This window comes from Ailuropoda melanoleuca, chromosome 4 (assembly GCF_002007445.2).
Source record: "Ailuropoda melanoleuca isolate Jingjing chromosome 4, ASM200744v2, whole genome shotgun sequence".
NCBI classification, from domain to species: Eukaryota; Metazoa; Chordata; class Mammalia; order Carnivora; family Ursidae; genus Ailuropoda; species Ailuropoda melanoleuca.
The window spans coordinates 106,357,935-106,381,420 of NC_048221.1; the positions used below are offsets into that span (position 1 = coordinate 106,357,935).

The window sequence follows — 23,486 nt, forward strand, 5'->3', positions numbered from 1 at the left end:
GAATCTTGTTATCCAAGGCATTTTAGAGGCCGATTCTGGCCATATTTGATAATGAGGAAAACGAAGTTAAGTGACTTCCCCCAAGTCACGTAACAACTTGATGGCATAGCTTAGACTAGAATTCTGGGATTCAGATTCCCAGGCCATAGTTCTTTCTACAAGATATGGATGCTCAAATACTTCATATGCTTATCATAAAAAAGGGGGATTATCAGAATGAAAACATTGGTTAGGAAAGAATAATCTACTAGCGTTTTATTTCTTATAAATTCCTCTCTCTTCAATTTCAGCTATTTGGAAAAATTGTGGTCATTAATAGATTTCTATCCTCAAAAGTGGGTTTAAAAATGAAAAGCAAGGTATAATAAAGCATTTTTACAACTGTAAAGTGTGACCTCCCCAAAAGATCTTGCCTCTTAAGTACAAACTGCTCAGTTATTTCTCTTCCAAAACAAAATCATTGCTGAATGGGAACAGATCATTGACACAGAACAACAAAATGCAGAAATTAGAACACTTTATTATATTTCCAGAATATAAACTGATTTTGTATCAAGACTCTTTGAAACTTTTAAAACTTTATGTAACCTTAGCTCATTATTATTATAATGTATTTCATTTCCCACTTTCCAATATAGAAAATACGCTGCAAGTTAAATCTAAAAAGGAAAAAAATTAGTCTAAACTGTGTCATAAACTAATGAATATAAAAATACCCTACCCAACACTAAAACAAACCCAATCAAGAAATAGATTCTGCAAAGCCTATTAATACTCCAATTTAAAACAAATGACCCCCCCAAGGGAAAAATACTTCTATCATAGCAATTTGATGAGTAAAAGCAGAGCCACTCTCATTAAGGGAAATTACATTATATAAGAAAAATGTTAAGGATGCTTTTAGAAAACGAGAAAAAGCAATTTCCATGTTGGAGAGCAAGCATATTAAATACTTTCTGTTCACTTGGCCTGTTGTTAGAAGTTAAAGTACCTGTTTTCATCCAAAAAACCGATCTGAACATGAACCTCAGAAAACCAAGCCCCTCAACTATTTTTTCAATTTAACCTCGGGAGAACCAACTCACGAGCTTCAAAATCCAAGGATAGATTGGTCCCAAAGCATTTCCTCCTCTGTCCTCTCTTTACCTTGTTCCTTTTTCTCTTTTCTACGCTTACGCTCCTCTTTTTTGGAGGCTCCATCTCGGCTTTTCTTTTCCTTTCGATTCTTAAGCTTTTCTGTACTGACCCTGACCGTTTCCATCTGTGTTTTATTTCGTTGGAAGCTGTGTTTACCTAAATCTGTTTCTTCACAACTTTTTTTTCTCTTATGCTTGGGCTGTTCCTCCTCCGGTTCTTCTCTGCCTTCCAGGTGTCTCTTCCCCTTCTGATGTAGCTGTTGATGACTGGCTGGATGGCCACTGGCACTGTTTTCTGAGGAGAGGCGCTTGTGAACTCCAGCTTCTAGACTGTATGAGCCACAGTTATACTCTTGCTGACTAAGGTTCAGGGGTCTTGGTTTTTCTGAGAAACAGTCCCTGGTGAACTGACAGTAGCTCAGGGAGTCTAGTCTTAGCCTGCTGTCACGAGCTGGTAGCCACTGAGGTAACTGGTTTTCCACTTTTTGTGAACTAGGGCATGATCTTGGGTAGGTCTGCCTGGTTTCAAATGAGAGTCTTTGATCAAACATTCTATACCTTGATTGGTAATCAACCTCTTCTCTGTATCCACAGGTTTCCAAACAGTTGTCTCTCATCTTTCTGAAACAAGTCTTTGGCTCTAAGCCTCTGGCTTTCTGCACTTTGATATAATCTTCAAGTTCATCTTGAAAAGAGTCATATGTCTTCTTTGAATGCTTCATTAGGTTGACAACAAGGGATTCTCTATAGAGAAGATGGGAGAAAATCCTTCTTACTAGATTATTTTATTCTGAATATTTCCTCTGCTCTTGAAGAGAGCTTCAAAAAACAAAGTCCAAACAAATTAAAACCTAATTCAGCATAAAAGTTAAATACCATGACATTATATGTCAAAAAGGTACATTAGTATAGCCAAGTATCTCCCAGGCCTACTCACAAGCAGCTTTATCTTTCTCAGAAGTGGGATGAAGAGGGCAGAAAGGAGATGGAATATAGGGTTCTGTTGTACGACTAAAAATGTAAGACATACAGGGATGTGTGGATAAGGACTCACATCCCTGAGAAGTGGCCTGATCAAATGCTCATATAGTTTCTAAAGTTCTGATTTAATCGGTTTCTTGTATATTGTTTTCTAAGAGAAGTAACAGAACCATAGAGAATTAATTTAATCTTTACACCCTTCAGTTTACTCAAACAAAATAAAATAAACATATATACTTACCTGACTAGAGTACTGTAAGACTTAATAAAAGGATATTTACAAAATGGTTTGGGAATGCTGGAAATTAAAAATTCACCTATGAGATGAAACTACTCTTTAGTATAGGGCATGAGAGAAGATGAGGGAACAGAATTCCATACCTTCTGCATAGGGCTTGGATTTCATTCTGTTACTTCTGATTGGTGAAAAAAGCATTCTAGAATGTCTTCTTGTTTGTGCTCTGTTAAAGTACTGTTGGGAGGGTTAAGGGAGGAAATGGAGGTGAAAGCTGAGAGGGGGTCAGACTGATGCAGAGAAAAGTTTCAGAAGAAATATAAACTAGATGTACTAGTTTTTTGTTGGCTTGTTTGATTCTTTTGGTGGGGGCAGAACTATTCCTGATTTCTTTCTTTTTTTTTTTTTTAAAGATTTTATTTATTTATTCGACAGAGATAGAGACAGCCAGCGAGAGAGGGAACACAAGCAGGGGGAGTGGGAGAGGAAGAAGCAGGTTCATAGCAGAAGAGCCTGATGTGGGGCTCGATCTCATAACGCCGGGATCACGCCCTGAGCCGAAGGCAGACGCTTAACCGCTGTGCCACCCAGGCGCCCCTATTCCTGATTTATTTCTTACTCCTCCCTCAAATCCTGCATAAGTGCAAATATAGCAGAAAACACACTTACTACAAGATGATAATGCCCTAGATATTTCTGGTGACATACTCTGTCTCCAAAAATTAGGAGGCTGCATAACCCACGTAGAACAGAACATTTCTTCCCTTTAACAAAAAGAAATAAGCCTGACCATAGCACTCTAGAGTCACTAATGATCAGCTATCGTTTCTGGAAATTTGCGATTAAAAATAATGTCTAAATGAAGCCTCATTTGGCGAGTCAGAAAATTTAGCTCCTAGTCAACTTAAATAGTATAAAAATTCTAACGAGAATCAAATAACGTAACAAATATTTGATTAAATATAGGCAAAAGATTTGAACAGACACTTCAGAAAAGAATATACACAATGGCCAATGAACACATGAAAAGATACCATTAGTCATCAAGTCAATGTCCATTAAAACCACGAGACACCAGTAAGAGCACTCACTAGAACGACTGAGATCAAAAGAACGACAGTGTCAGTGTTGTTGGTGAGGATACAGAACAACTAGAATTCTCATACACTGCTGGTTAGCGATGTAAAATGGTACAACCACTAGCACACAGTTTGGTAGTTTCTGAGGAAGTTAAACCTATGCCTACCGTATGATCTAGTTATTCCATTCCCAGATATTTCTCCCAAAAGAAAAGGAAATGTATGTCCATACAAAGACCGATATATGAATGCTCATGGCAATTTTATCTGTAATAGCCCCAGAAAGGAAAAGACCAAAATGATGATCAACAGGTAAATGGAACAATCAAATAGTGGTCTGTCCATACATTGAAATACTATCAGTGATAAAAAGGAATGAACCATTGATACAGTCAACAATATGGATGAATCTCAAAATAATTATGCTGAGTGAAAGAAACCTGACAAAAGAGTACATAATATATGATTCCATTAAATAAAACTCTAGAAAATGCAAACTAATCTACAGTAACAGTGTTTGCTTGGGGATGAGGCAGGAAGGGTGGGTGGGATGACTATAAAAGGTACTTTTTGGGCTCTGGATATATGTTTACTATACTGATAATTTGATGGTATACACATCGTCAAAACCCATCAAATTGTGTATTTTAAATATGTACAGTTTACTCTATGTTAACTATACTTCTGTAAAGCCGTTTTTACAGTCACTAACAAGATTAAAACAGTCAACATTGTTGAAACTGAATGATGAGCACAGAAGGTTCACTATACTCTTTTCTCCACTTTCATGTTTAAAAATGTTTGATACTTCATATCCACAAAGATGGCTCTAATAAAAAAAAGGCAGATGATATTAAGTGCTGACGAGGATGTGGAAAAATTGGTAACTTCATTCATTGTTTGTGGGGATGTAAAATGTGCAGCTATTTTGAAAAACAGTCTGGACTTCCAGCCCAGTGCACACAGGTCTGAGCCTACCCGGAGCCAGGTAGATGGTCACCATGAAGTTCAACCCCTTCGTGACCTCAGATGGCAGCAAAATCCCCAAATGCCACTTCAGTGCCCCTGTGCTCGTGCAGAGGAAGGTTGTATCTTCCCCACCCTCCAAGGAGCTTTGGGAAAAGTACAACATCTGCTCCATGCCCATCTGCAGGGATGATGAGGTCCAGGTGGTCTGAGGACACTAAAAAGGTCAACAAATCAGCAAGGTAGTCCAGGTGTACAGAAAGAAATGGGTCATCTACATCAGCGGGTACAATGTGAGAAGGCTAATGGCACAACTGTCCATGTGGACATTCACCCAAGCAAGGTGGTTATCACCAGGCTAAAACTAGACCAAGATCAGAAAAAAAATCTTGAATGAAAAGCCAAATCTTGACAAGTTGGAAAAAAGAAAGGCAAATATAAGGAAGAACTTACTGAGAAAAATGCCAGAATGAATATAACCTGTTGTGCAGCCATAGTGTAACTAGATTTTTAGCCTGGTATGTAATTCTTTGAAACTTCTCTAGATATCTCTTGAATATTTCATTTCCTTCCTGTTTTGTTATTGATATGTGGCTCTGCAAACCTACTTTTGCTGTTTTGATTAATAATTTTGTGAATAACCACTGGAAATATTTCCTAATTTAAAAGAAAAAAAAAAGAAAAAGAATGGCAATTCCTCAAAATGTTGAACACAGTGTTGCTGTATGACCCAGCAATTTCACTCCTAGGTACACACCCAAGAGAACTGAAAACCTATGTTCACACAAAAACTTGTACACCAATGTTCACAGCAACAATATTCATAACAGCTAAAAAGTAGAAATAACTCAATGTCCATTAACTGCTGAATGGATAAATGAGGTGCAGTGTATTCATACAATGGACTAGTATTCAGCTATAAAAAGGAATGAAGTGCTGATACATGGTACAACATGGATAAACCCTGAAGGCGCGCTAAATGAAAAAAGCCAGTCCCCACAGTCCACAGATCATGCAGAGCTCAGTAAAGAGGTGAATGGAAACTTACCCTTCTCAGGCTGGGAACTTGGTGAAGAAATCTGATCATAGTCATCCGATAATTGCTTCAGTTTTGTAGCATGAACTTTCCCCACATGGTGAGACTGTGTAACAACCAGCAAGCTAAAAAACATGATGCAGAGATCCCCAAATCGATTTTTGTCTAATACGCTACTCCCAGTCACCTGAAATCAAGTGCAATCTGGTTATAAAGATGAAACAGTTCAACATTTAGAACTATACCATCAACATAGATCCATCACCTGAAAATTCACAAATCTATCTCTAATTTCTTATCATTTTACTTCCTGTAAGTCTGAAGTTTAGGCTAACTCTATGAGTGTGTATTTTACCCCAGAAAAATAAATAATATTTTGTTTTAGAACAAAGTGACCCTAAATTTCCACCTCTAAATTTGCAGATAGCATTCATGATTTTTAATATATTTAGTCTGAACTAAGAGTTTTAGAGTTTTGTTAGCTTTCAAATAAAAGTATCAGCTTTGTAGAAATAATCCTATGATCTAGAAGATCTCTATTTTCAACCTACTTCATAAAGGAAATACTTTGCAATTCAAACTATATCCCTCCTCCCCATACTCCTTTTACAAAGGGCATCTGTAAAAGTTCTATATTTGTTTGTTCAACCTGGTATCTATGAATAAAATAAAGGGAGGTAAGACAGAAGATCATATTAAACATTTAAGGTAATATTTTCAATCTTTAAATAGATATCATTTCATATACCATCTCAAATTTTAATTTCTTGAGTGCTTGCAAGGCTATATACTAGCTTTTTGCTAATTAGAATGAAATTTCAGTATGAAAACATTTAGTAAGCCTCTAGCCTTTAATATGGTAATATATTTTTATTTAGTCCAGAAAATACTATTCAGAAAGAGAAGTTACTGGGTGACCAGTAGGAGTCTGGACTTTATGGAAAATAATCTGTATTGAAAGGTTGGACTAAGAAATCTGGCCTTGGCATTTTTATGTTTTACAGCAAACAATTTCAAGACATGCAGTTTAAGATAGCCTCTGAGTCTAGCTATACTCCCTGATGTCATCTGGGAATCACACAGAAGAACCACAAACCATCTTTACCTATAATGGGCAACAGTCCTCCACAGTTGGCGCAAACATCATCATAAGCAAGGCTCACTAAACAAGGCTCATGTAAGCCACTCAAAACTATAGTCATATTCACATATTAATTTCCAGAACTTTTGTTCAAAGTATTTCTCACCAGAATAAACAATCTACACCAAAATGACCACATTTACGCTTGAGGTCTATACTACTGCCTAAAAGTTCCTAACAGTTGAAATTTATTTTATAGAAATTTACCAGTTTATAAATATGATACCAATCATGGAGCATCAAAATTGTACTTCCTACGCAGCCATTTAAATGAATGAGTTGGAACTACATGTACTGTCGTGGAGAAATGTCCATGGTATCTTAAGGGGGAAAAGTGATGTAAAAATCTATTATCTACCTATTTACCTACCTATTGATCAATCTAAAATCCAATTTTAGTGTAAAAACACTCAACATACAGAACAAAAAAACTAAATATAGTCACGTATGTTTTATTGTGAGGAGTTAAAGGAGCTGGCCTGAAATTCAGACAAATTACTTTGTCTCCTGGGTGGCGGGGGCGGGGGGGGGGAAGAGAACGTAGGAGGTGACTTCTGGACCTCTGACTAAAGGGACCAATGATATTGGCTAGGAGAAAGGGAACTTATCTTTGACATGCCCTTAGCGAGATGTCCCTGGCTAAGGATTATCTATAGTAAATAAACTCAGATCTATGAGGCATAGCTCTCTGAAGAATGTCTCATAAGCTAGGAGGTATAAAATGGAGATGATTCATAATTTTAATACTTCCACTGTGTGAGGTGACCCTCACTTAGAAACCTCATCTATTATTTTGGATCAGAGATGCATGACCAATGCAGGAAAACATGGTTTGAGGAGACATCTTTCATGTCCTAGATATCTCTGCTTCTTTAGAGTTGCCTGATTGCTTGTATCCTTGAAATACTTAATAAACCTTGAGATACTAGGTAATATTACTGATTTGTGTTAGTCTGATTTGACAGTCTGATCTTGTATATTGCAATATCCATAGAAAAAATCAGAAAAGATATAAACTTAATGGGGCTTGGGAAATAGGTTTGGAAAGGAGTAATAGACAACATTTAAAATTTTGCTCTCTGCATATGTCTATATTGTTTTAATTTCTGCAAAAAGTATTCTTTGTAATTAAAAACTCCTTAAAAATTTGATTTAAAGGTTCTACAGGGTATCTTCAAATTAAGCTTAACTTTCAGAACCAGTATATAGATTAAAAAGGTTTGCTTAAAAATATTATGAGTTTGGGATGCCTGGGTGACTTAGTCGGTTGAGCATCTGCGTTTGGCTCAGGTCATGATCCCAGGGTCCTGGGATGGAGCCCTGTGTCAGGCTCCCTGATCAGCAGGGAGCCTGCTTCTCCCTCTCCCTCTGCCCCTCCCCACTCCTCATGTGCTCCCTCTCAAATAAATAAATAAAATCTAAAAAACAAAACAAAACATTATGAGTTTAAGAACTATAAATCAGAAACATTTTAGAAAGGATGATGAATATTTAAAAATGTTTATTATATAATCTCTCTAAATTATTTGAGTTGTTTTAAGGTATACAACTTAATTACATATGACTTTAAAGTTAAAATGAAAAGCAAGCCATAAAATAGGAGAAAATATTCCCATCTCACATATCAGACAAAGGACTTTTATCTAGAATATATTGAGTCTTATGACTCAATAAGACAAATTCAAATTAAAATGGGCAAAAGATCTGAACAGACACCTCAAAAAATAATTTATATATATAAATACAACTTAAAACCCTACACCATCATTGGAAATCATTGAAATTAATAGGACTGAAAATACCAAAATTTGGTAAGGGTGTTGAACAACTGGAATTCTCATACATTACTAGTTAGAATTTAAAATGGTACAACTTTGCATAACAGTTTGATAAGTTCTTTAAACATTAAACATCTACCATGTGACCCAGCCATTTCACTTGCATGTATTAGTCTAAAAGAAATGAAAACATACATCCACGCAAAGACCTGTACACGAATGTTCATAGCAGATTTATTTGTAATAGCCCAAAACTAAAACCCTAATGTCTCCCAATAGGCTAATGGATAAACAAAACATGGTATCTATACAATTATTCGGCAACAAAAAGAAACAAAACAGCAATATACATATAACAGGGATGAATCTCAAAATCATGCTTAGTGCAAGACACAAGACTACCTACTGTATGATTCTATATTTGTAAAAAGTTCTAGACATATAAACTCATCTATAGTGATAGAAAGATTAGTGGTTATTAGGGACAGGGGTAGAGGGAGGAATGGATTGTAAAGAGGCCTGAGAAAACTTTTGGTGTTGACAGAAATATTTGGCATTTTGTTTACAATGGTTGCATGGGAGTATATACTGTCAAAAACTCATTGCCTTGTATACTTCAAATACATGTATATTTCAAGTAAAGTTTATCTCAATAAAGTGTACCAGAGGAGTTTAAAGTTCTATAACAGATGTGTTGTTTTGGAAAAAGGTATAATTTCGCCTTAACTTGCTAAACTGGATTTTTAAATGTTGGCTTTGTTTCCAGAAAAATTATTCACCTAACAAAGACCAATTCGCCTATGCAAAACTATTGTCAGTCATATTATGTCACTTATATCATTGCTCCTAGGGGCCAGACACAGGGACTCTGGAGACAGTTCTGGCACTTAATAGCTGTGTAAGCTTGGCTAAATTCTCAACCTCTGTGTGTCTTAAGTTCCTCATCTCTAAAATAGGGATATAATATACACCTCAACGAGTTGTTGTGAGCCTTAAGGAAATGAATACATGTAAAATGCTTAGAAGAGTATATGGCACATGGTAAGTGCTGAATGAATGTGTGACTTGTATTGTTATTCAGGATTTCATCTATTTAATTGATGTAGTGAAATGTTCTCCCAACCAATTATTCTAGTAACTACAGAAAGCCAAATAAAGGAAAGATTATGTGTAAACAGAACAAGAGTGCCTGTCAGGAGTACCTAATTCTTTTTATTTCAAGCCAACTCATGTTTCAGAGGGACTTCTCTTGATTTCAGCTCAGGTCATGATCTTGGGGTCATGAGATCGAGCTCTAAGTCAGCCTCCCAGCTGCTTGGGATCCTCTCTCTCTCTAATAAATAAATCTTTATTTGAGAAAGAGAGAGAGACAGAGAGAGAGAAAGAGAGAGCATGCGAGAGAGAGCACAAGCAGGGGCAGGGGCACAGCGAGAGGGAAACAGACACCCTGCTGAGCACGGAGGCTGTCCCGGGGCTTGATCCCAGGACTCTGGGATCATGACCTGAGCCAAAGGCAGATGCTTCACGGACTATGTCACCCAGGCATCCCTAAAATAAGTCAATCTTTAAAAATAATAAAATGAAAGCTGAAGGTTAGACTTGATCATTGTCTTCTGTGATTGCTCTGATTTTGAACCAATTCTTTGAAGATATCAGTTTATATCGTGTTAATGTGTGCCATGTATAATATCCAAAAGAGTATGTAGTATGCAGAAACACCTAGGATACTAGCTAATTTTACTATTTATAGGCTCTATTAGGTACCAAACAAGAAATAGTTTCTCTTCACTGAAACTCATCTGGAGTATTTTTTAAAGATGTACCTTCTAATGTTTTCGGACCAAATCTAGCAAAATTCTGAAAACTTGAGTTTCTATTTATACCACACATATACCACAAGCCTAGTTATAGATGAACACTCACAGTGTTATTTACTTGTTCATTTACTTCTAGGAAAGACATCATAGTGAAAAGAGGAAGAATATGGAATCTTTTATTTTGGAGAAATGAAACTATATAGGTATTCAATAGCTGGAGAAGGCCTGGTCTTTATTACTTCAGTAAAAGTTAAAAACATTATATATCAACTATTGTGTTAAATATGAAACACATGAGTAATATGTTACTCGTAATTAAAAACTACCTAAAAGAGCTTCATAGCTTAATAAAAAACTAAGAACCACTCGAACTGTCAGAGAATTTCTTACATTCCAACCACCCATTTAGAAAATGCAAAACTTGAACTTTCGTGTTGTATAAAATGTTTTCAATAAGTCTCAGATTTGGTGAATAAATCAACTGAATTTAAGTGAAAAAGCTAATAAGATATTTTAGGCCTCACAGCACATCATTTGTGTTGTGGAATGGCATTTAAACATCATACATGAAGGTCTTAAAAAAATGTTTATTAAATATCTCTGAAGAAAAAAATGGGCAAAATTAGGATGTTAATCTGATCAGTTTTAGCTCAATTCTTCTCCTTTAAAAAATACACCAAATAAATGGCATGGTCTTATACTTTTAAATCTGATTCACTGAGAAGTATTAGGAGATGCTTTATATTCTTCCATTATTTGCACCTTTCTCTCAGAGATGTAGCATTCTCTGTATTTCATTAAAGCTATCTAAAAGTATTTTGGTTTTTTTTTTTTTTAAAAGATTTTATTTATTTATGTGACAGAGAGACAGCCAGCGAGAGAGGGAACACAGCAGGGGGAGTTGGGAGAGGAAGAAGCAGGCTCCCAGCGGAGGAGCCCAATGTGGGACTAGATCCTGCAATGCCGGGATCACGCCCTGAGCCGAAGGCAGATGCTTAACGACTGCGCTACCCAGGTGCCCTGGGTTTTTTTTTTTTTTTGATGCAGTAGTAAATAGTATTTTTTAAAATCCACACTTACTAAATGCTTGTTGCTAACATTTAGAAATACGGATTTTGTATATGGGCCTTATATTTTACCCCTTGCTAAACTTATTCTAGTAGCCTTTTCCTAGATTCCTTGCTCTTTCCTACATATAGGATCATATCATCTGCAAATAGAAACAGTGTTACTTCTTTTTCTCCAATCTGAACACCTTTTGTTTTTCTTGTCTGACTGTACTGGCTAGGACCTCCAGTACAATACTAAATAGAAGTGGTGAGAATGGATATCCTTCCATTGTTCCTACTCTTTGAGTTCTGCACTCTTTTAACATTACTATAATCTCAGGAAAGACTAAGCAGAGCATCGCATTAAGTTTTAGACTAGGTAACTGATTCTGTTATCTGTGCTATCTTTTGTAACTATTTGTTATCTTTGCATGTTTTTATTTATTTATTATTTACCTATTTAAGTGCTTTTTAGAGATCTTAACTGAAATAGAAATGCAGCCCTACGGGGCGCCTGGGTGGCTCAGTTGGTTAAGCGTCTGCCTTTGGCTCAGGTCATGACACCGGGATCCTGGGATAGAGCCCAGGGACGGAGCGCCTAGTCATCGTTGGGCTCCCTGGAGTCTGCTTCTCCCTCTCCCTCTGCCCCTTCCCCCCTGCTCATTCTCTCTCTCTCTCTCCCTCTCAAATAAATAAATAAAATCTTTAAAAAAAAGAAAAAAGAAATGCAGCCCTCTAGCTGTTAGCATCATACTCTTAGCTATGTTGGTTATTAACCTTGCCTTTTCAGGAAATGAGATTAGTATCTGATCTAGGAGTTTGCTAAGCTCTAGCTATTTTACACTAATACAACAATCACAAAAATAACTAAGGGTTTACTACTATGGCCTATTTCCAATGATGAAATACAAAACAATTAACAAAATCATTAATTGGGAGTACTTCACATTTAATAGTTACACATTTAATATAACATTTATGCCTTTATCTAAACTAAGCCTTTGAACATCAGTAAGCTAGCTCGAGGATCATGCTGGTGAAGTTAATTTTATTTGGACCCAAGGCCAAACATTCCTACATCAGAATGCCACCAAAAGTACTCCATTCCTTCCGAAGGGTTAGTAAATGTGAATGGGTCTGTAAGAAGGGGAAAAAACCCCAATGCTCATGTCCTAACATATATCTGATGAATATAGCAGGGGAAATCTTGTTGTTTTAATATGCTTAGTCAATATTTTCACATATTGACACCTAATAAAGGCAACAAATCTGAAACTCACAAATAATCATTAATACCTCTCCAGACATCCTCCTCCCCAACCATTCTATCCAGCTGTCAATTAGATTTACAACATAATGTGTTCTGGTGTGCGTGTAGCAATATGTCTCAAGCAGAGCACAGATTCACACAAAACAATGAACTACTCCTGATCATTCCAGGAGTCCTAGCTAATCCACATTTACAACTGCATTTTCTCTAATGTGCTCATCCTGCTATTTCTTACCAATTTTAGACGTTGTCAATTAACCTGTCTCCTTCCCACTCCCCATGGAGAATTTGACTGCCTTACACTACTATCCCACATTTCTTCTGCAGCCATTTCAGACTCAGAAATGGAAGCTGTGTGTCAGGAATGGCAAAGCAGCCATGCCAGCTCTGGAGCACTCACCTTTACTGTAATTTGAGAGAGAAATAAACTTTATGTTTTTAAAAACCCTGCATTTTCTCCACTTTTTTCCCCCCTAATTTCACTAACAAACATTAATACTAAGCTCTTTAAAAGGGCTGTGCCTAATTCATTTGTACAACCTTGATACTGAGCAAAGTAACTGGTACATAGCAGGAGCTCAACGTTTTCTGAATAAATGTTAACATGTTAGCTATTAGCTAGATTTTTTGTCATTTGATCCAAATCCCTGCTTAATATCAAGAAAACAAAGGAAAACATTTTTAGGCAATTGCTATGTAAATGGGTTAATGACTCAAGGAGTCAAAAAAATCCTTTATTCTAAAACTAGGTCCATTTAATTTTTTTTCTTAGAGAAGCAAATAAGCAAGAATTGTTTGTTGTGGCTTTGTTTTTACTAATCCCTCAGGAATATCATTACTGGGTGAAAAATTTTTTAACTGTGAAAAATATCTGAGAAACCTCACTGAATTAACAGTGTCCTGGAAAATCTTATGACACCTTCATCATAAATTCTGTGTATATTTCTTTTCATATAAGTCTGGTCACATGGTATTTCTTTGTTTTTTTTGTGATTGAGTTTCTCAATTTCCTATTTGTAATCTTACACCTTGTATATATTCCCTGCTTGCCAATATTTAATCCTTACTCACATCTGTTCATTATCAAGTCCAATACAGAACAGCTCCTCTTAGGAGTGTTACAGCTATAGCTGGCGATGGATTAGAAGATGTTCTTCAAATCCGTTTTAATGGTCCTATCAGGATCTTGAAAGTGACTAGAATTTTAGTAACTGGATGCATGATAACAAAAATCTTTTAAGGAAAAAAAAATACTGGATAAGTAACAAGCAACATTCCCCCCCCTTCTTGTTTATGTACTATCTTGACCAGCAATTATTTAAGGCTTTTACAAATATCTCAAGTAAAAATATATAGACTCCTATCGTTTTAAATAGTATAATATACCAAATACTGGCCATTTGTTAGGTAGCAGTTAACCGAACAGTTAATGAAGGATATTTACCCAAAATAATGGGACGAGAGGTAATTTTTTAGGTAACGAATTGTATCTTTTCAAGTCCTAGTGAATGCTCTTTCTTAACTCAGAGATTTCATCACTCTCTTGAATGTCACCTGATAGCCATTATAGGTCGAAGTTCCCTGTTTTAGTAACTGCTGTTCTCCTACACAGCCAACCCATGGAAAGAAGATCAATATAGAACTGTAAAATCAGTTCACAATTTTAATGCTGTCAAGGGCCTCAGTTTAGTTGCTGCAGAGGTCCTCAACCTTGATGCTACTGACATCTTGGGTAGGAAAATCCTTTGTTGGGTGAGGTGGGGTAGCCTTGTCCATTTTTCAGATGTTTGCCAGCATCTCTGCCCTATATCAAATAGATGCCAAGAAGCACCCGTGCTCATCCTGCCCTTTCTTGCCCAGTGGTGGAAACCAAAAATGTCTCCAGAAATTGCCAAATGTCCTCTGGGGTGGGTGTACAAAATAACCCCTGGTTGAGAACCACTCTATTGGGCTAATCCAATTCTCCCTCCCCAGAGATGACAAAACTCAAAAAAGAAATTTGGGACTTTGAGTTTGAAAGAAAAGTTTGGAACTTATTCAGGTCATACAGCTAGTGGACAAATTAACACTGCAAACTATTACCTGTTAAAAGTCCTATTCCAGTATTCTCATTATACGACCTTGAAGTTGCATAGAAAGGTTACTGCTAGCATTGTGTGAACTGATACTGGATAAAGTCTTAAGTAACTGCACACATTCAAAGTCATCACACACACACAAACAAAAAATGTCATCTGGCAAAAAACTGTTTTTCCATGAGAAACTGTTTCCAAATCTTCCTGTGATCTGGCTATGAGAGCCAAATTGAATTGTAGTCTCGACACCTATAAACTGCTCAGGCTTACTTGTTGGTGAGAGGCAGTTAAGTCTGGTATGAAAACAAATAAATCCAGATTTTATTTTTTATCTCGTAACAATGATAACCTTAGGCTGACTGAAGACACTAAATCTACTCTTCCAAAGGTTGCTTTCACTAAGAGACCTTTAATAGAACATCATTTGGTTGCAACGACTATTTCCATTTTTAGTGTATGGAATTTATGTAAGGTGCTTACAATAATGTTTTAAGAAATGTGTATCTTTTTTTTTTTACTACTTTGCCATTCCTCCAAAGTGAAATATGTAAAAGATTATGGAATAGCACAGAAAAATAGACTATATCATGAAAGAGGGTGAAAACGAAATTATTTTCATGAGGTTATTATATTTATTGATGTCTCTCCCAGAAAAAGGAGCCTAAATTATTCTACAGTATCTTGGCTTTCACCATCTTTCACTCTGGAGACAAAAAGCAATATAAGGCAACACAGCAAATACTAAAAATTATGAAACTGAAGATGGTCAAATGTTTTACTGAGATCTGCAATGTGATCAAGCTCCACCATCTAAAAATCATTTCCAACACTGCCTTACAGCCTTACCTCCTAGTTTGGAACAAGCAGGCTGTTCACAGGCATATAGTACTTGTAAAAACTCAAACATCTGTTAGACTGAGATGATCAAGAAATAGCTTTTTGTGTTAGGGGAAACGTGTTGGTGAGAACTGTCAAAACTTTGGGCAGAAACACTCCTTCCAAACTCCTGCACGAAGACTTGCCCCAATTTTAACATGGCCTCCAGCAGCTTAAGGCTGAATCCCTGAGATGACTCAGTCCCCTCGGGAGCTCCTGCTAGAAAAAGCGCAGGGCTGTCAAAATATATGTACTGTTTTTAGAGTCAACACCTGATGACAGGCCCCCACCTCTCTTTTTGAGAGTGCTTTACTAAAAAGAGCTTTGGATTGTGAATCCTTCTTGTCTCTGAGACGGATGTGTACCGGTATCCTACAACTCAGGAGTGTCCTTCTCAAAGATCTGGAAGCCATTCCTTTCGAGTGTAATCATCAGAAAGGATAGGCCTACTAGGTCTCCGTGGCCGTGGGAGGACAGAATCCTAACTTCCTTACTTGCCAGCGAACAGACACAGCTGGCCTAACAGCATCCACAAGGAAAACCCTTTGTAATTTCTCACTTCCCTGACTCCTCTTGAACCCCACCTCTTCTCCAGCCCCTCATTTTCCCTTTAAACTCCCAGTCAGCTCTGAGCAAATCCGAATGGAGCTCAGCTCTTTCCCCTACTGTCGGTAGTTTCTGAATAAAGTTTATTTTTCACTGCTCTCACTAATGTCCGCTTTGCGATCTTGGACACTGGTAGATCCGGACTGAACTCGGACCACTAACAAGAGAGGCCTATAAATCTTAGAAGCTGTTTTACAGGGTGTTACCCTCAAAAAGCGTAGAAAAGCTCGCCAAAGGGGCTTCTCAAAACCCTTGCCCCTCTTCTCCTCCCTCAGGGCCCCCGCAGTTTTCAGCTCCCGGGCTACTTCCTACCCTCGGCAAAGTCCTAACTCCACTTCTGCCTAAGTACCTACTTTCCCGGATGTTGACTTGCACCCAGTAGAAGTTTCCTCGCTCGCACGTCTCGGGCTCTCTCTCTCCTGACCTCGGAGCTCCCTCATCAATCCCGCTCCCCTTTCCCTGACGGTCCCAGTTCGGTTTCTCCCTACCACCTCTCTGCCCCCTCAATCCTCAGCTTCCTGAGCGTGCTGAGGCGTCCCTCTCCCCTCCACGCTCCACCTGGGGGCCGCGGCGCCCCTTTCCAGGGGCGGCGGGTGGTTGAGGGGGCGAACGGGCTCCGATCCCGACCCGGTCCGCGATGGCGCACATTCGGGGAGCGCCCAGCCGTCTCTGGGCCGCGGAGTTGAGGGGCTGAAGACGGGGCCGCCCCCGCCGCCGGGGCGGGAACTCACCTTCTCTGAGGCAGGGGCGGGCGTCTACAACTACTATTCCCCCTCCCCGCCAACGCCGCCGGCCGGGGAACAGGTCGGGGTGGAGGTGGCGGAGAGGCAGGGACAGCCGCTGCCGCCACCGCTGCCTCCACCGCCGAGCAGGCGGGGTGAGAAGAGGAGGCGGAGACGCGGTCTCCTGAGGGGAAGTCTCCGCCACCACCCGCGGCTGACTGGACGGCGCCGGCGCCATGGCGGCAAGGCGCGGTACTGCGCTTGCGCGGGTCGCCCGGATTCCATAGAGGCCCTTTAGCCCCGCCCCCTGTGTGTCCCGCCCCCTTCGCTCCTCTTTTCCCGGGCTTGCTCCCCTCGTTGCCGGTGTTTTTCTCCCGGGGGTTTCCCTCTCGTCGTTCGAGGGACGGGAGAGCGCGTGGGGCCGTTCGCCTGGGGTGAGTGAATCTAAAAACTACTGAGAAAGAAAAAGTCTGGAAACCTCTGGATTCTTCCTCCAAAGTATCTGAGAAATACATCATCTCCTTTATCTGTTTGTCTTTCCTTTGTTAGTGTCTTTAATGTACAGAGTTAGAGTAAGCAGAAGCCTTGGTCGTGATATGTTGTCGTCCTTGGTCCATAAATGACTTTTTGTCTTCCCTCCTTCAGTATATGCGTATGTACATACACACACGTACACAACCTCACCTCATGTCATGCCCATCTCCCAAAGAAATCACTACCCTGGTTTGTAGTCCTCATTTCCTTTCATATATATATATCTTTATCACACACATGTGTGGCTAAAAAAAGGTTATTTTTGAATTAAGATTTATATCTTCCTCTATGCCGTATTGTGGAACTTGTTTCACTCAACATTTGGAGGATCATTCAGGCTGTTGCATATAGGTGTTACTTATTTGTTTCACTGCTGTACAATATTCCACCCATTTTCCTGTTGATGGGCAGGTCTCCTGGTACGCTGTGCAAAAGTTTCTCTTGAGTAGACACTCCTTTCCTGTCACACTGCTATTGCCTAGTTTCAGGTGCCTATCATCTCGTTAGAATCATGGCAACAGATGCCTAACTTCTGACTGCACCAGTCCAATCTACTCTTCACTACTGCTGCCAAAGCGCTCTATCCAGAAGTCATTCCTGGCTCTCCATTGTCTTTTGGAGAAAGTCAAACCAGAGTACTCCTGGGCTTCTGTGCACCTTGATCTCATTATCTTCCTACTGCTGTCACCTCCCCACCCTGCTTTCACTTTATGATTTAGCAACATTAAACCTTTACTAATTCCTATAAGTACCAAACTGTTGCATGACTCAGTTTATTATATATGCTGCTCCCTCTTCTGGAATTCCTTCTCCGTACTTTCTAATGAACTCCTCCTCCCTCCGGAAGTAAATTGTATCCTGAGCTCAGCATTTCTCATTACTATTCATTTCTTAATATTCTTGTTACATATGTACGTATGGCTAAATAACAGGAAGTATTGCTTTGCGTGATTTAAAGCTTAACATAAATGTTATTACACATACTGTTTATTCCCCTGCAACTTACTTTTTTCACTTATTATGTTTTGATATTAACGTATGCTGAGATGTGAGGTTCTAATTCATTCACCTTCACAGCTCTGTAACATCTCATTGCATGAATACACCATGAGCTATCCATTCTCTTATTGATAGACATTGAACTTGTTTCCCATTTTTGCAAATATAGATACTGCTGCAATGTTCTTATGTAGTCTTCTTGTGCACACATGTGAGAGGTTCTCGGGTTTATACTTAAGAGATGATGGTGCTTTTTTAACTAGAGGCCTCAATAATACCCACTTCAAAGGGTATTATGAAAACCATGAGGTAATGTTAATAAAGCACAATTTCAGACATTCAAACATTCATTGTTAGAAAACTATCAAATGTATATGAAACACTGGGACATAAAGGCAATAGTGTGGTGCGCAAATGGTAAACAGAATATGTGTGCTTCTGTAGCTCCTACAATACCCAACCTATTGTAGTTGTCTGCACGTTGTGCTCTTTCTCTCTCCATGTCTCTGCTCATGCTGCTATGTCCTTGGGGCTGAAATGGTCACCTCCAGCTCTGGTTCTCTCCCTGCCTTCTTATCTTTGTCAGCTGCTTCTCTGAAGCCTTCCCCAACTCCTCAGGCTGCCCTGGATATCCTTCCCCCTTTGCTTCCTGTATCTCTTTCACCATCTGTACATGCTCTTCCATAAGTGTCCCTAAATGGTCAGTGTCTTAAAGACAGGGCCCACATTTTGTTCATCTTATTTCAGGGAACTGAGTACAGTGCTTGATACATGTGCCAATAAATGCATGTGGCATGAGCAAATTTAGGAATTCTTGGGAAGAAAGTAGTTTGCAGCCAAGGATTGCTTGGGGCCAAAGGAGGAGGGATGGAAGCAAACATGCTGTTCTATTAAGAACACAGAGCCCAGAGAGTTTGAGGTTTTGCCAGTGATGTAGTTATACAGGATATAATGGACTATTAAGGAGGAAACCTGCCCCTGTCATTCTGGAATGTGAGTGCTAGGTGTGCACAAGAACTTTTTCTTTGATTCTGTCACTCATAGTGATTACGAAATAAATGAATGAATCAGCCAGTGAATTCACTTGAAAGCAATGAGAAGCCTCGCTTATTTAAGGTTGCTAGGCATTAAGTTATTATTAGTTTAAAGCGGGCATTGGTAAACATTGTCTATAAAAGGCCAGATAGTAAATATTTTCAGCTTTGTGGGCCATATGGTCTTTGTTGCAAGTATTCAACTCTGCTGTTATAGTGTGAAAGCAGCCATAGAAAATATGTAAACAGATGAGTACAGCTGGGGTGGTTTGTTTTGTTTTGTTTAAGTAGGCTCCACATTCAATGTGGAGTTCGAACTCACTACCCCAAGATCAAGAGTGCCATGCTCCACTGATGGAGGCAGGCAGGTGCCCTTAGTACGGCTGTTTTTTAATAAAATTTTATTTATGGCCACCGAAATTTAACTTTCATATAATTTTCATGTGTCACAACATATTCTTCTTTTGAATTTTTCCCCCAACTATTAAAGAAGGTACAAACCATTCTTAGTTGAAGCTCTCAAAGAAAACTTGTTGATCCCTGGAGGAAATGAACCTCAGCTCCAGGTACGAAGGAGGTGGAAGCCAGTGATGAAGGGCTTCCTTTTACTAAAGAAATCTTGCAGTTCTCTGGATTTGCCACTAGATGGTGGTCCCTTGTACGCGTGTGGCTCAGTGAGCTAGTCTTCCCAATAGAAGGGATGATTGGAGTTTTTCCATAGAATATGGTAGATGAGCCACTACCATGTTAATGCAGGCATACAAACTGTCCCAGTTGCAGAATCATTCCTCTGGGTCTCATTTATGTCTCCACCTCATACTTACTTGTATATATTCCCTCTATTGCAGCATATCCAGCTGAAGGGAATGCAACCACTCTCAAGGCCTCTTGAGATTATTTGCTCAAAGACTCAGGAGGAAAATAATGTGAATACAGGCTATGGCTAAAGATTTGGGGGCCGTAACTTGGAATCTGTGAACAGCTGCTACCCAAGATACAGATTAATAAGTGGAGCTCGTATTAAGAGGATACTTGGAGCCCAAGTGTTGATACACTTAAAACTCCAAAACAGCCCCCATTCTTGGCCTCTTCATGTCACCTTCTACCCTTAAGGTGCATGACAGGACCCGACATTACCCTGGCCCAGCATCTTCTGCAAGTTTCCTCACAATTTTTAGGGTGTGTGGGAGTACTTGGTAGCCACAGTGGTATTTTTGGCATGTATGTGTGGCCTGAGGTGCAGGGGAAGTTCAGCTGAAATAGAAGTAAATAGAACCATAGCGGTTATTTCTGTCATCCTCTTGTCTGAAATCTCCCAGCTCAGATCTGTTTCCCAGACTAGGAGTCCTCTGGCTTGAGCTGTCCCATTTTTGTCCCTTTGTCACCACCCTTCTTTATCCAGACACACAAAAGAAAGAGTCTGGATGGCTATGAAAATCGTTAACAATGGAAAAAATTTCCATCTTGGAGCAGAAAAGGGCTCAAAAGGAGCATGACTTTCAAGGTTTGTGAAGCTCAAGTCTGTTATGTGGTTATGCCTACTCTGGCCCTGGGTTTGATCTCTCAGGAAACATTGAATAAATCTGTTTTTTCCATACCTCCATATGCGATGTTGAAGAAAACTCTTAATGTTCTTCCTGAGTCTTTTCTGCTAAACATCTCCGGTAGGGCAAGAAGTCCTTCCAAAACTCTAGATGGCTGTTTCCTGATGATGAAGACCAGCAGTTCTCACGAAGGCAATCCCACCACTTAGGGGCATTTTAGAAATATGTGTATGTGTGGGGAACACTTTGGGTTGTTCAGCGCTACTGGCATATTGTGCGCAGGACTGGGGTCACAAAGAAACGTTTGGATCCCAGTGTGGGAAAAAAACCGGAGGGGAGCAGGTGAGTGAAAATTTTTATATAGGATTTAGGTTGATGAGCAGTGCAGCTGGGCCACGTGCCCCCTTCTGTGTCGCCAGCCTAGTAACTAGAGCCAACATCCCCTAGCTCATTGATCCTGGCCGGAGATGCAGGATATCCTCGGAAGCAAGAAACAGCCTTATGCATTGAAGATTCTTTGCCTGGCCCTCACAACCTCAAATATACAGATGTACATTTTAGGTAGGTGGAACTTTATCATTATCAGTCTAGGATTGTGTTTTATATGTAATCATAGAGTCTTTTTAATATATGCTCAATCTTCCAGGAATGCAGACTCTTGTGAACTGAAGGATTATGCTTTCTTTCATTCAGAACTTGACTAAGAGTCTTTCACCATTTCAGAAAACTCATGTCACAGACAACAGTGCCCTGTGCGGTATTTGTGTCCCCAAAATCAATCTACATGTTTAGCTCTCACTATCACAATGATTCTATGTGGAGGTGCAAATGTCTGACCACTTTATCATGTTTTCTACTGCAGTTGTGCCCGAGCGTATACATAGTGAGCTCATTGACATATTTAGTTTACTGTGAATATATGCTATTTTATTATAAGCTAACTTTCATTTTATTTCTCCCTTACTAGGTTAGGTAAATGTTTTAGTTCATTCGGGCTACAATAACAAAATACCACAGACTGGGAAGCTTATAAACAACAGAAATTTATTTCTTACAGTTCTGGAAGCTGGAAGTCCGAGATTAGGGCACCAGCACAGTCGGGTGAGGACTCTTCCAGGTCATTTGTAGTCATCATGTGACAGAAGGGCCTAAGGACCTCTTTGGAGCTTCTTATTCACCAGGGCTCCATGTTCATGATATAAGCACCTCCTAAACACCCCACCTACTGAGACCCTTATCTTAGAGGGTGAGAACTTCAACATTTTGAAATTTGGGATGGGGGTGGAGGGAGATGAGATACACAAACATTCAGACTACAGGATTAATAATTTATATTTTTTAGGTGTAAGAGCTAGTAAATTATATTATGCCGTTTCAGAGTAGCGAAAGGGATGTTATATAATATTTACTAGAATGTGAAATAACATTTTATATGTTTATTTCCTATTTTTTTTTAAAAGATTTTATTTATTTATTTGGCAGAGATAGAGACAGCCAGCGAGAGAGGGAACACAAGCAGGGGGAGTGGGAGAGGAAGAAGCAGGCTCACAGCGGAGGAGCTTGATGTGGGGCTCGATCCCATAACGCCGGGATCATGCCCTGAGCCGAAGGCAGACGCTTAACCGCTGTGCCACCCAGGCGCCCCTATTTCGTATTGTTGTCATAACAAATTACTTAGTGGCTTAAAATAACATAAATTTATTATCTTACAGGTTGTGGTCAAAGCCAGAAATGGGGTTCACTGGGTTTAAATCAAAGTATCGTCGGGGCTGTTCTCCTTCTAGAGGTTCTAGGGGGAGAAGCTGTTCCCTTGCATTTTCCAGTTTCTCAAGACCACCTGCGTTTCTTGGTTCATAGCCCATCCCTCCATCTTCAAAGCCAGCAATATAGTATCTTCAAATGCCTCTCTGACTCTGACCCTCTTGCTTCCATTGTTACATCTCCTTCTCTGACTCTGACCCCCTGCCATCCTCTTGTAAGGATTCTTGTGATTCCATTGGGCCCACCTGGATAATCCAGGATAATCTCCTCCTTCAAGATCCTTAATCACATTTGCAAAGTTCCTTNATCCCATAACGCCGGGATCACGCCCTGAGCCGAAGGCAGACGCTTAACCGCTGTGCCACCCAGGCGCCCCTATTTTATTTTTTTAAATTGAAGTAGCATTGACATGCAGTNCCGGGGGGGGGGGGGGGGGCTTTATTCTGTCTATCACACTTTAATAGAATACTTGTTCTGGTAAGGTTGAGACTCAGATATAACTAAAGCATTAGGCTTGATGCTCTCTCTCTTTCTGACTTGGGGCAGCTAGATTTCTTTCTTGACCTTGGCTGGGACTGAACCTGTTCCAGGGGTATAGTATCTAGAGAACAGCCTAATCCCTCCCAGGCTGAGCCACTGGCTCCCGAGGGAAGATCGGTTGCGGCAAAGCCCTGAGTTGCCCAGCATTGTGGGTCCAGGTATTCATTTGAAGCTAACCTGGATTGAAGAGCTCCTTTTTAATCTTTTTTTCCCCCCATTGGGAGCATGCAATGTTTATTCTTTGGGGCACCCAACTTTATTTTATTTTATTTTATTTTATTTTATTTTATTTTATTTTATTTTATTT

At 39.4% G+C, this 23,486-nt stretch overlaps 1 protein-coding gene across 3 annotated transcripts; it reads right to left on the reverse strand.

The window, feature by feature from the left end:
• Positions 1-500: 500 nt before the first annotated feature.
• Positions 501-16,989, reverse strand: LOC100483518 (lysine-rich coiled-coil protein 1). Of its 3 annotated transcripts, XM_034659488.1 has the most exons (4): positions 16,777-16,989; positions 5,446-5,558; positions 2,499-2,589; positions 501-1,880 (listed from the first exon to the last, which is right to left on the reverse strand). In XM_034659488.1, exon 4 carries the CDS (start codon positions 1,856-1,858, stop codon positions 1,091-1,093), a length of 768 nt encoding a protein of 255 aa, XP_034515379.1. In that variant the 5' UTR covers positions 1,859-1,880; positions 2,499-2,589; positions 5,446-5,558; positions 16,777-16,989; the 3' UTR covers positions 501-1,090. The 3 variants fall into 3 exon arrangements, with proteins under 3 accessions (XP_034515379.1, XP_002922385.2, XP_034515378.1); XM_002922339.4 differs by lacking the exon at positions 2,499-2,589 and having other exon boundaries at positions 16,777-16,987; XM_034659487.1 differs by lacking the exon at positions 2,499-2,589 and having other exon boundaries at positions 5,446-5,620; positions 16,777-16,987.
• Between the last annotated feature and the right edge of the window lie 6,497 nt (positions 16,990-23,486).